Source organism: Lactuca sativa, chromosome 8 (assembly GCF_002870075.4).
Source record: "Lactuca sativa cultivar Salinas chromosome 8, Lsat_Salinas_v11, whole genome shotgun sequence".
Taxonomy (NCBI): domain Eukaryota; kingdom Viridiplantae; phylum Streptophyta; class Magnoliopsida; order Asterales; family Asteraceae; genus Lactuca; species Lactuca sativa.
In genome coordinates this window covers 337,141,708-337,155,441 of record NC_056630.2, presented here as the reverse complement: position 1 = coordinate 337,155,441, position 13,734 = coordinate 337,141,708, and the positions used below count along the sequence as shown (strand labels likewise).

Below are 13,734 nucleotides of genomic sequence, written 5' to 3'. Positions count from 1 at the left end.
TCTGAACGTGTCGGACTGAAGGGCGAATCTGATCAACCTTAACGCCTTAATATTGCACTGGAATTCGTCCTTTTCATCTTGTGCAATATCCTTCACATCCTTAAGCAAATCGTTGTACTCTTTTTGTGTCTTAATGATTCTGGATGTTGCGGAATGAGAAAACGGTCCATTGATGATGGCTTCCCAAATGAGGTACCCATTATCCTCCGATCCAATCACGTAGTCTTCAAAATGATGCGCCCATACTTCATAGTCATGGGTGTATAAGATCGGAATCTTTGTCGTTGAACCGATGCTGTTGGAAATATTAATAGGGTTTGATTGCGTCGCGTCCATTATGATCGTAAAAACCTGTTCAAAGATCAGACTTGTAATAAAGCAGATTAGGGCAAAACAATAAATATCAAGATAGGTCAATTAATATGACGGCTCAATAAGTATTGATGAATGCGGAAAAACCCTAATGGAAATCTTTTTCACAGAAAAGATGTGTATCGATTACACAGCCTCCCGCTCTGATACCAATTGATGGGATTAAAACAAATTTTAATCTATGAAGATCGATTAGATCTTGAACAAGTCTATGAGTGTAAAATAATAAGAACGCAATAATAAGAGCAAAACAGCTTGAATCAAACGTGTCGAATGATTAAATAAAATCCTTAGAAGAGCTCGATTAAGAACATCAACTGTAGAGGATTAGAAGATTACAAGAACGATTAAAGAAAAATGTTGTACTCTTGATGAATCGCTATGTCGATTATCTCAGCAATCTTAACCTAATATGCATGCAAGCATTTAACTTATATACAATACATAAAAGACTCTCGGTTGGACAGGCCCAAACCGAAGAATACAAGGCTAAACTAACGAGCCCAAAAGACGCAACATCAAAATAATCTTCAGCCCAACAGAAGTGATAGTCAAAATGGGACTATGGAAATGTCTCCATAGGTGGAAGTTATTCAATCTATGTAAGATTAGAAAACCTTAATGCAAGAAGGATGTTCAAAGCAATCTACTTTGAATATGAGACTTCCGTTCCCTAGAAGTTGACCTTCTTTGGAATACTCTGTACTGACTGGTGACAAGGTTTTGGTGACTTTATGCATAATCTTTACAAGAGGAACATTGCATAAAAGTTTAAAATCTAACAGATTTTTGGTAAATGATAGGAATCGGGGATTCTCACATTTAAAATAAGGATTTGGGATTGTGAAATGAGTATCATTGGAATCATGTTCAATTGATCTACATCACAATGTAAGGATCATAGACAAACATAGTGTGCATACTTGGAGTATGGCATAACTATTGTTTAGAAAAACAAAGTGTACATGCTAGAAGCATGGGACGACTGTTGTTTTTTATTCAAGTCTTAAGTTGATTGTTTGAAACATTATACAATGAATAATGTGTAATCAATATGGTGATAAATAAAAGGTGGTTCTATTTATATTCAAAAGGGTTCTGAGACCATATTGGATTCGATTATTATTGTGTTTCACTTTGCATGTTTTGACTTCCAGAATAGCTAGGTTATTCTTTCCGAATGACTAAGTTATTTAAACACTCCACAGTCGTTCATATGTTGGAAGTAGGTATGAATCAAGACTGTCATGAATCGAGTTTGTAGATGGCTAAATGGGTTTAGTCATAGCAATGGTTGCTACAACATTCATGAGTGCTCATAAGTTATGAGTATTGGAATAAACCCACGCTCACTTGTATCACTTCATGGAATTTATCTCGAGTGATCGTGAGACGGTAATATCATATAAATCTTCAAACCTAGAGATATGAGTTGTTACCTATGAGTTGGTTGTGCATTGATTGCACGTAAACGCATCAGTAACTTGATGTTATAAAACGTGTCTTTGTGTACAATTCAACAAGTAGTAGAACAAGCATATGAGTCGAAGTTTATCTGTTCCTTCTAGAAATAGAAGCGATATCTGGGCCCCTCGATGATTTTGTTGTGACCTATGTACCGGCCGGTCAGAACTAAAATTGATGTGTTCGATTAAGTTCTTTGTCAAACAAATCGAAAATCGGGAAACAAACTGCTGGATAATAAGTATGACGTTGTTCCATGTATTTGTCCGGCTGATATCATGAGAACAGAGGATTTTATGATCACTTATCTAAAATGGTGCTTCATAGTTCAACAGAGTTTTCGAGAGCTACGATTGCTGGTTGGTTCCTGAAGTAACATACGCAAATATAGTTATTAGACTTATCCAAGTGGGAGTCTGTTGGATAAGGTGTCTAAGTCCATAACTTATTTGGTATATACTTGACCCGACCCGGCATGGTCCATTTGGGTTGCATTTCATCCAAACTATTTATGGATAATTTTATGAGAGTTATACACATATGATTATTAATATACTATAAGTTATAATATATTAATATGAAGTCATGTTATTTAATTAGTCTTAGTCTTAAATTAATTATGAATTAATTTAGAGATTAAAAGGAAGACTAATTAAATAATGGGCCAGGCTTATATGGAAGTCCATGGATGATCCATGGAGCTTTTAACCCATGGATCCTTGGAAAAGGAAAGGTCATGGGTTATTAGGGTTTCACCCTAATCATGTACACTATATAAGCATGCTTATGTTGCATGAAATGGCCACTAGTGTGACTAGCGTGTGTGTTTTGTGTGTGACCGATTTTATGTGTGTGTATACACTCTCTCTAAAGTTTTCCAAGAGTTTGTGGTGATTTGTGATTCCATTTGAGGCATTCACACTATTGGTGCTTGGCCCTCAAACTCCTTAGGAATTGAACTCATCATCAAAAGGTATGTAATCTCATCTAATTCTTTTATGTTTAAAAGTACCCCATGCCATGTTAGATAGGTTATGAACCTTGGAAAAATTATTATTTTGCATGTATTTAGACAAACATAGATCCAAGGTTTATTGGGGTTGCATGCACACTTAGGAAGTGTTAGATTGCTCAAAACCCAACACGTTGAACGGACCAAATAAGTCCATATGCAATAGTTGAAGCACTTGATTGATTGAGCTGATTTGCTTGGGCAAGTGTGGTTTCCGATGATGTTTTCCTTGAGCACAAAAAACACACTTTTCAAATGTGATAAAGTCTCTGACGGGAAGGCCTCGGACCATCTCATTTTTCGCAAGACGATTCAGGTTTTTCGCATTAGCATGACCAAGTCTTCGATGCCATAGCATTGCATTGTGTTCGAAAACCTTTGAGAATAAGCAAGTGACTTGTTCAGGTAGGTTATTGTTCATATCAATGATGTAGGCATTCCCAGCCCGTTTTGATTTGACTAGAATCCATTCTTCTGGGATGACGATGCCAGGCTTGAGAATCATACACTCTTTATCAGTAAAATGTGTTGAGTATCCTTTGTCACATATCTGAGAAACGCTCAACAAACTATGCTTTAACTCGGGTGCAAAGTTGACATTTTCAAAGCTCAATACTCCATTTGTAACAGTTCCGCGTTGTGTGATCTTTCCACCGTCTCCGCCCGCAAGGGAAACATAACCCCCATTAAAAGATTGAATTTTGCTCAGCTGGGAGATGTCTCCAGTCATATGCCGGGAACAGCCGCTATCGACGTACCAAGGACGGACGATATTCCTCCACAACTGTCCCTGTAAAATGAGCAGAATCATTTAGACTTAGGAACCCAGGTCATCACTGTCCTGGGTTTCCTTTTCATCTTTTCTGATTTAGACTTTAAAATTTGCAAATTAGGATCTTCATTTCTAATCACTTCAAAGGGAGGTAACGATGAACTTGAGAGTGATTTGGGCTTCCATTGAAGTTTAGGTTTTACAACAGTCTCTGATGATTTTGAAATAGACTTCACACGATTTTGCATAGACCTTCTGGATTTTCTACCAAAATTAGTAGAAGATCTAGAATTGCTTTTTGACGAAACCGATCTTGGCTGAGCCTTGTTCGGTTTTGACAACCTGTTTCGAGTTTTGTTAGTAAAATCCTTTTTATTTGTTTGAAAAACAGCCCCTTTTCTGTTCTTACTATCTTTCTGATCCTTACTTTGAGAATGAGTTCTTGAGGATTTTCTAATTAAAGACCTTCCTCGAGACTCATTCTCCCCTCTTGGTGACAGATAGTTTACAAAGATCCTATTTTGACAGTTTCTAGCTATGTGACCACCAACTCCACAATTAAAACAAATCTGTTTATTATTTGAATTTGAATTGCATTTTTCAGATTTATTTTCTTTACAGACACTCTTACTCTTCTTAGAAGAACATGCATGAGAATTAGATTGAGAAACAAGTGAGGGTGCCTCATTTGATTTAACTTGTGGAGTTGATGATTCCTCATGAGAATCACAAGCATCAGAATTACCAAACAATTCATCAGACATATCGAAAAAATTAAATTCAACATTATCCAATGATGAGCTAACACAAGGAGCTTTTTCAGTCTTATCATCAGAAACACACTCAAATTTGTTCACAATAGAAAAATCAAAATTAAAAACAAAAACAGATTCCCCAGCTTCACACTTGGCCTGATCTAAGGGTGTATCTGCAGAGGAAGTAGAAAAATTAGTACTTTCAATGTTAATAAAACCTCTTGAAACAAAACCAGCAGGTTTGCCATATCGAAGATGTGGCTCCCTGTCAGTTTCGTTCTGTGTCAAAGGGATTGATGTGTAGTAATGATTAAAAGGAGGAGGAACACAATCATACCCTAAACCCTTGTTTTGATTTTCCTTAAATTTCAATTGGGTTTCATACAAAGACTCAACTATTTTACTAGAAGCATAATAATTTTTGAAACTCACATCTGTTTTTCCACTTTTAATTTTTAACTCATCAAGTTCTTTGGTCACAACATCAAGTTGTGTCTTAGTATAATCATAAATTTCACACTTTTTACTGAATTCTGATTGACTTTTTCTAAAATCTTTTATTTTGGCTTCTAGTTGGGCCTTAAGTGGTTTCTGTCCCTTCCTAAGTTGATAACCCTCATATTTAAGGTCCTCTACTCGCCTACGTAAAGTTTGAATTTCATTTCGAAGAAGTGTAACATATTCTTTGCAAGCAAAAGAACAAGACGGTAGATTTACCTTGCTTTTCTTGGGCTCAGAGGAGGTGGAAACCATTAGGGCAAACTGCAGCTCCATCATTTCTGCCTCAGGATCAGTATCATTGTTCTTTGAAGCAGCATCATCAATTTGAGCTAAATGAGTATTTTCTGACCCTGTGATGTTTAAAGCTTTAATTTGATCCTCCCAATCAAATGATTGAACAACCATAGCTATTTCTCCATTGGTTGTAGCTCCTACACGATTGTTTCCCACTGCGACCATCTGTCGGTTGTTGTTTACTCTGCGATCTGGCTTCGGGTAGTCAGGAGCAAAGTGACCCGGCTCGTGACAATTAAAACATCTCAGCATACTTTTGTTGAATCCCACCTTTTTGTCAGCATTCATAGCCCAGTTATTTTTCCCTGTTTTCTTGGCGAATTGTTTGGCTCTAAAAACAGCCATGGCAATCTGCCAAGTAATGTCCATTTCCTCTACATCTTTGGGATGTATCTGGTCCAAGTCAGCAAAGGATAGCTGAGGTGGAAAATCTCCGGCTACAAAGGCATTGTAGCAATTAACTAGCCCAGTGGCTAGAGCAAGATTTTCATCAGATTCTTTGGTGTTTGAATAGGAGACTTTGGCTGACACATTGGAAGCAGAAACAGTTTGTTGAGATGGCACACTTGAAGGTTGATGTTGAGGGATGGATGTTGCAGCATTGAGGGTTTGAGTCTGAGGTTGTTGAGCTGTGAAAGCTTGACCTGAGGAAGTCATGAAGGATGATAGTGCTGTATTGTTGAATGAAACAACAAGGTTTGTAGTAGAATATGAATTCATATGGTTGATTTCTCTCTGTTTGTCATCAATGTCACAAGCTTTGATGATTTCCATAACCTCTGCAACAGTGAGACGAACCAAGTCCTTGGTTTTCTTAATTACAGCAACATTCATATCCCATGAACGAGGAATTGCATTCAGAAGTTTCTTGTTGATTTCTGACTTGGACAAACAGATCCCTGAAATGTTCATGTCAGTTGTGAGAGCGGTGAATCTTTGCAGTTGAGCCTCGAGGGTTTCTCCTGGAATGTAGTTAAACATGTTAAACTTCTGTCTTAGCATGTCCTGCCTACTTTCTTTCATATCTTCATTGCCCTCGTAGACCTCAATAAAAGCTTCCCATAGAGCTTTAGCAGAAGTGTACTCACGAAAACCTTGAGCAATATCAGGAGATAATGCCATGGTTAAGGTGGCTAATGCTCTTTCCTGTTCTTCAACTAGTTCAAATTCTTCATCAGTATAGTCCTCAATAGCTTTGTCAATCAATTGACCTCCGACGGTCATAGTCACTCTGACAGGACCTCTAAGTATGCTTCTCCAAATCTTGAAATCTTTCATTTTGATGTACTTCTCGATTCTGTATTTCCACTCGGGAAAACCTTCAGTAGACATCAATCTCGGAATGCGTGTAGTAGTGCCCATAACAGCATCAAGTTCCTGAAAATGAGTTTGAGAATCCATTTGAAAATGATTTGACAGTTTCAAATTAGTTTACGGTTGAGGGTAGTTGAAATGATTGCGACCGTAAACAGAGTTTACGGTATGGGATTACGGTTCTTGGGTTTATGGTGTAGGAGTTTTTAGTGATTACGGTTTCTGAATGAACAGTAAACAGAGTTTACGGTTGGTAGCAAACTCTCAAACAGTCTTTAAAAACTCGTTATTTTCAGACGAAATGTTTCTTCAAAGCTCAGAACGCAAAATCCAACAATCAATCGATGAAAACAACAACTTGAACACACAAAATCTCGATCGGATGAGTTTGATACCAGTTTACTGCTCTGATACCAATTGTAAGTCCCCAAAAATGCTTGTGTATCAATCAGATCCGTTTGATGGTGCGGAATCCCAATCAAACGGATGATGTCAGATCAAATAGAAGAGAAGGAGAAGAAGAATGATGATGAATCTATGTATGATATGATTAGACTGAAGATCCGGATACAAAGACTCACACACACTAACACACACTTGTTCTCTTTCTCTCTAGAACACCTTCAAATGCACACACTTAAGCTCCTTGGTGTTCATCACTCTTTTCCTCACACCCCTCACCCCTATATATACTGGACTGGGCCGCAAACTGAGTTTACGGCCGTAAACTCTGTTTACGGTCGTAAACTCACTTCCTGACCGTAAACACATATACAATATTACATAACAAATCAATTTCCTAGAAAAGCAAAGTATAAACCAAAATATTGACCCAACAATCTTCAACTCTCATTTAGGTCATGGAAGCCAAAAACCGCTCGAACTAAAATTCGAGTTTCGGGTCGTGCACTGCTAAGCCAAATCTTAGAAAAATCATAACTTCTTCATACGAAGTCATATTTGGTCGTTCTTTTCATGGATTTTCTCGGTTTAACATATTCTACGACTTTCGTTTAGGTCGCTAAGGCTAAATCTTGCTCTATCATAAATTCACTATTTATGCTTCCCGGTGTCGTGCCGGTTTCGTCTCGAAACTTCGACGGGCCATAACTTCTTCATTATAACTCGAATTTCGGCGTTCTTTATATGTACAGAAACCTTGTGACATATTCTACAACTTGGTTAAGATTATTTATTCTAAATAATATTTTGTCAAAAAGTCATTTTCGACCCCTATTGCCTCTAAATTGACTAGCCCGGATCTGCGGGCGTTACAATTATCTCCCCCTTAGGATGATTACGTCCTGGAATCATCAACGAAACAGGGCTCGTATAATGACTCCATACGTCATCTCTTCATCCTAGTTAATAATTATAACTTCTATATTCCTTCAAGTCTTTCTCTTAGACTCATTGAATGTAAGCAGTACTCGATCGTGCACCTGCTCTCTACCTCAGGCTAGACTCCAAATTATGACCTTCAAGTCACAATCTCGATCCTCACTGGATACGAACTTGAGATAAGTTATTTTATTACTACTATGGATCGATGTGTCATATTCTAATGACCTATCATCGTATGTTGCAACGCTTAGATTTAGGTCTCTTAGAGTCAAATTTCGGAATGGAATATGCCTTCCTTCATGGTCTAATGTGATATAATCACATTTTAACGTGTAGCATTTCTAGCTACCAACTTCTTTAACAACAATTCTGATACTTCTTGTAACACCCCGAGATTCAGGTGCATTTCTTTCACCCTTATTCTTTGTCAATTGGTCATGATTGGTCCTTGAGTGGAGGGAACCTAGCAAGTGAGTACGTTGAGCATACCAGAGGGGTACGCTGCGCGTACTCATGCGCTTAGTTTGGACGCCATATGTGATTAGTATTATTCTTGTGTTTCACTTTGCATGTTTTGACTTCCTGAATAATTTAATTGGTTAAGAACAGTCAAATTATTCGAACGGGTCACAGTCGTTCATATGTTGGAAGTAGGTATGAATGAAGACTGTCGTGAATTGGTGTGTGGATTGTCTAAAGTGTATTAGACATAAGCAAAGGTTTGAGGCCATATGTGATTAGTATTATTCTTAACCAATTAAATTATTCTAGCTACCAACTTCTTTAACAACAAGTCTGATACTTCTTGTAACACCCCGAGATTCAGGTGCATTTCTTTCACCCTTATTCTTTGTAAGGAGATGAGAGGTAAAATATGATGTAGGAGACGACCCTTAGGATAAATCCTTAGGGAGGATACTTAGGAATAAAAAAGATAATGGGGATGGGTAATTGGGTTAATTGTTTGATGATTGAACATAATAATTATATTATTGTGGGTTGAAAACCCTATGTACTCACCAGGTTTCCCAACCTGACCCACTCAGTTTATTTATATCACAGGTGTTGTTATGAAGTCACATTACACTGAGAGATTAAAGAGATGTAGATCACTAGTGTAATAAATGTAAGTTCTGTTTATGCTTATGTTTTTGTATTGACGATGACATCCCAAACGTTTTAAAATGAATAAAATACGTTTCTTCGAAAATGTTTTAATAACGTATCTAACATGTTTTTCTGGGAACAAATTCTGCAACATTTTTATGAAAAGAAGTACTCTGATTTTTACAAAGCATAAACAAAATCGGTCTTTTCTGGCCGTGAAAATGGGGATGTCACAGTTGGTATCAGAGCATTAGTTTAAGCGAACTAGGAATATGGATTTATTTCTAGACTTAAACTTAGAATGCTAAGCAATGATGGTGAGGAGTGTGTCTTAGGTAATACACCTGAATAGACACAAGCACTAGCTTATTTATGGAAAATGCATAACATGCTTTTATGTGCTAAATGATTTATGATGCTTTATGATGCTAAATGTATAATCGGATCTATGGTCTGTTGCCGACCGGGTCTAGAAATTTTATGTGCTCAGGTTTCTAAACGTTTAATTACGCTATTAGAACTGGCATGTAACTTTTCGGAGTAATAAGGAGGTTTACACGTCTAAATCTTCTCTATCTATATTCTTGTCTTGATGCACTGAACGCATGCTTCCGTGAACGTAACGTCATGGTGAAGGCTGGTAGCAAATTGTGTAAATGGTGGAAATGAAAAGGCTTATGATAGTGAATGATATATATCGGAAGATATCGTAAGAGTGGTATCTTTCCTTTAGAATATGTATGGTAAAATAACAGTGTGTTTAGAAGAGTACGAGACGTCCAAAGTACACCTTCGATCGGCGGGATGATGGAACGATTGGTGTAATTCATTAAGTTGTCCCATCATATGGAGTTTCCACCGCCAACCGAGTTGAAGTAGAATTAATGATTAAACATACGCATGGAAGAAGTCCTAGTAGAGTCTATGGAAAATTTTATGATTGTTTGGACACATTTATATGTGTTAAAAATTGTTTTTTTGTGATGATGACTTGGAAAACTGCGAGACAATACTTGGGATGAGTATGAGTAGGTGTGAATGGTAGTAGAGGCCTATACTACTGGAAGCACAAGACTCACACTTGGATCAGGGAAAGTCACAAGGTTACCAAGAAGCCAATAACTGATTCCGTTTTATTCAAGAATGTCGTTACCATTGTTTCGGTAAATGACTAAGATGACGATTGTTATTCTGACCCTAGTGGTCATGTCATATTAAGTCCGACTACGATGAGTAGGTTACGTGGTTCAGAGAACCAAGTTTGATGTAGCGTCCGACTTAAACCAAACGATTGAAATCAAAGCGATCAATAGAAGTATCACACTTGTTGTTAAAGAAGTTGGTAGCTAGAAATGCGACATGTTAAAATGTGATTATATCACATTAGACCATGAAGGAAGGCATATTCCATTCCGAAATTTGACTCTAAGAGACCTAAATCTAAGCGTTGCAACATACGATGATATGTCATTAGAATATGACACATCGATCCATAGTAGTAATAAAATAACTTATCTCAAGTTCGTATCCAGTGAGGATCGAGATTGTGACTTGAAGGTCATAATTTGGAGTCTAGCCTGAGGTAAAGAGCAGGTGCACGATCGAGTACTGCTTACATTCAATGAGTCTAAGAGAAAGACTTGAAGGAATATAGAAGTTATAATTATTAACTAGGATGAAGAGATGACGTATGGAGTCATTATACGAGCCCTGTTTCGTTGATGATTCCGGGACGTAATCATCCTAAGGGGGAGATAATTGTAACGCCCGCAGATCCGGGCTAGTCAATTTAGAGGCAATAGGGGTCGAAAACGACTTTTTGACAAAATATTATTTAGAATAAATAATCTTAACCAAGTTGTAGAATATGTCACAAGGTTTCTGTACATATAAAGAACGCCGAAATCCGAGTTATAACGAAGAAGTTATGGCCCGTCGAAGTTTCAAGACGAAACCGGCACGGCACCGGGAAGCGTAAATAGTGAATTTACGATAGAGCGAGATTTAGCCTTAGCGACCTAAACAAAAGTCGTAGAAAATGTTAAACCGAGAAAATCCATAAAAAGAACGCCCAAATCTGACTTCGTATGAAGAAGTTATGATTTTTCTAAGATTCGGCTTAGCAGTGCACGACCCGAAACTCGGATTTTAGTTCGAGCGGTTTTTGGCTTACACGACCTAAATGAGAGTTGAAGATCTAATTAATAGTAACTCAAAGGTAAAAAGATAGACGAAAACGGAGTCCGTATGAAGGAGTTACGAATTCTTCGCGGTCATTTAGCAGTCTAATCTCCTCCTACTGTTAAATTTAAGATCAGTCGAGAATTAGCCAACGGAGTCTAAATGAAAGTTGTAGATATTGATTTTACCTACGTGTGGATATAAAGAAGGTCGAAAACAGAGCTCGTATGCGAGAGTTATGATTTTTCTAAGTCAGGAGGCTGATACGCGATATTGGGTGACGTGGCGCGATCACAGCCATTGCTTTCTCTCCAAGAAAAGCCATCAGATGATGACACGTGGCACCAACTCGGTGAGTAGGTCCTCCTACTCGGCGAGTCCATCAGGATTCCACACTATAAATAGATGTTTCGGGTTCCATTCATTCTCACACCTTTCCTCTTCCATTTTCTCTCTCTAAACTCTCTCTCTCTCTCTCTCTCTCTCTAGCCCCCCTTAAGCCCCCTAAAGCCTAGGTAAACCCCCTAGCACCCGAAGGAAGCCCCGAGGCTCCCTGAGTTCCGAGAAAAGAGCCATTCGGCTCGGGAATGTTGCTCCAGCGAAGCCGGTTTTGTGAAAAAAACTCATTGTAAGTGAACTACGCCTACGCTATTTTTAATATAGCTTCTAATTAAGTATAGTAACATTATTAGGACCTTAAAATAATTATTTGGGCTATTATTATGAGTTATATAATGTTGTTTAACGCTTATATAATAATAATAATAATAGCTAGACTATTAATTAGTCGCGGTTAACGTTAGACTAAACCCTAGTGGTATCGATACTAGGTTTTGTCGAGGAAAATTGTTTTAAGAGTTACGAAGTACTGTCCAAGAACCGAGTCACCACCTACTCAGGTGAGTGCATAGTTACTTTCATCTTACACATAGATATGAAGTATTTTACATAAATTATGTGTTATGTGTGCATATTATTTGAATACTTGTTGTCTATGTTGGATGAATGATTTTATACATGTTTTAAATGATTTAAACTGTATATTTATTTTATATCTACAAATATGTTGGGATAAAATATGGGTAGATGAAATAGTTGGTGTGTGATGAAATAAAATAATGAAAGATAGGTGATGTTAGGAAGGTGATGATAATTAGGTGAGGATAGATAGGTGATGATGAATCGGTGATGTAGGATACTACAACCTTGTCCAACAATTTGGAGATGTGATCATCTACCAGAGTATAGATGGCGACCACAGACTATTATAGACAACCCCGTGGAAACACCAGCAGGCTCATAACCTGTAGGTGATGAATTACGAGTTAAGGCGATGTTGTAACTACGTATTCATGTGATTATACTCTAACCCATTACTATGAATTACGAGTTCAGGTGATGTTGTAACTACGTATTCATGCGATGATACCCTAACCCTTGGTGGGCACGTATTAAGGGAGTAATCCTGAATCAACACTGTCTAGGCGATGTAGGCAATGATCCTTAGGGAAAGTCCTTAGGAACAAACATCAAAGGAGAGGCGATGTAAGGTGATGAGAGGTAAAATATGATGTAGGAGACAACCCTTAGGATAAATCCTTTGGGAGGGTACTTAGGAATAAAAAAAGATAATGGGGATGGGTAATTGGGTTAATTGTTTGATGATTGAACATAATATTTATATTATTGTGGGTTGAAAACCCTATGTACTCGCCAGGTTTCCCAACCTGACCCACTCATTTTATTTATATCACAGGTGTTGTTATGAAGTCACATTACACTGAGAGATTAAAGAGATGTAGATCACTAGTGTAAATAAATGTAAGTTCTGTTTATGCTTATGTTTTTGTATTGACGATGACATCCCAAACATTTTTAAGTGAATAAAATACATTTCTTCGAAAATGTTTTGATAACGTATTTAACATATTTTTCTGGGAACAAATTCCGCAACATTTTTATGAAAAGAAGTACTCCGATTTTTACAAAGAATAAACAAAATCGGTCTTTTCTGGCCGTGAAAATGGGGATGTCACATTATATGGCTTATTGGGTATTGATGGAAACATTTAATTCTTGCTCATGTAGATTGATAAGTATTTTACAGTATGTTCTTTTAGCCTTATATTAGGAACTTGTCTGGTAAAAAAAATGTTTTTAGAATTGAACTTTGAAAAAAAATCATATATAGCATCGTACTCTTAAAAAATGACTTTTTTTGGAATATTTTTAATTGATATGGAAAGTTACATTTTTTGAATATTGAAGCTCATCTAAATGATTGTTTTTTGGAAAAAAAATCATTAATAGCATTAAACTTTGCAAAAAGAGTACATTAATAACATTGTAGTTTCAAAAAATGATTTTTTTGGTATTCTTTTTGGCTAATCTAGAAAAGTTTTATTTTTTTGTACGTTAGAGCTCATTAATATGATTTTTTTTAAACATTTTGTTAATGAAAAATACATTTTCATTTTCTTTCGCATATAGACCATTTAAGTAAAAAAACATTTCAAATATGGAAAATTTATGTACTTTTGTTGACAAGTGAACCATTTATGTAATATATAAATTGAAATGTTATTTAGTAGGTCATTAATATGAAAATTTTCTAAGGA

At 36.9% G+C, this 13,734-nt stretch overlaps 1 protein-coding gene across 1 annotated transcript; it reads right to left on the bottom strand.

The window, feature by feature from the left end:
- Positions 1-719: 719 nt before the first annotated feature.
- On the bottom strand, positions 720-6,532 carry LOC111896584 (uncharacterized). The gene is made up of 5 exons (XM_052766799.1): positions 6,382-6,532; positions 5,993-6,132; positions 4,244-5,905; positions 3,123-3,638; positions 720-779 (listed from the first exon to the last, which is right to left on the bottom strand). The coding sequence occupies exons 1-5, from the start codon at positions 6,530-6,532 to the stop codon at positions 720-722; spliced, it is 2,529 nt and encodes an 842-aa protein (XP_052622759.1).
- Positions 6,533-13,734: the final 7,202 nt, after the last annotated feature.

Coding starts and splice junctions, on each gene's coding strand:
- LOC111896584 (XM_052766799.1), bottom strand. CDS start 6,532: ATGGGCACTACTACACGCATTCCGAGATTGATGTCTACTGAAGGTTTT. Junction 5,906..5,992: donor CATGGGATATGAATGTTGCT/GTAATTAAGAAA, acceptor GATGACAAACAG/AGAGAAATCAACCATATGAA. Junction 780..3,122: donor AGATGGTCCGAGGCCTTCCC/GTCAGAGACTTT, acceptor CATGCATATTAG/GTTAAGATTGCTGAGATAAT.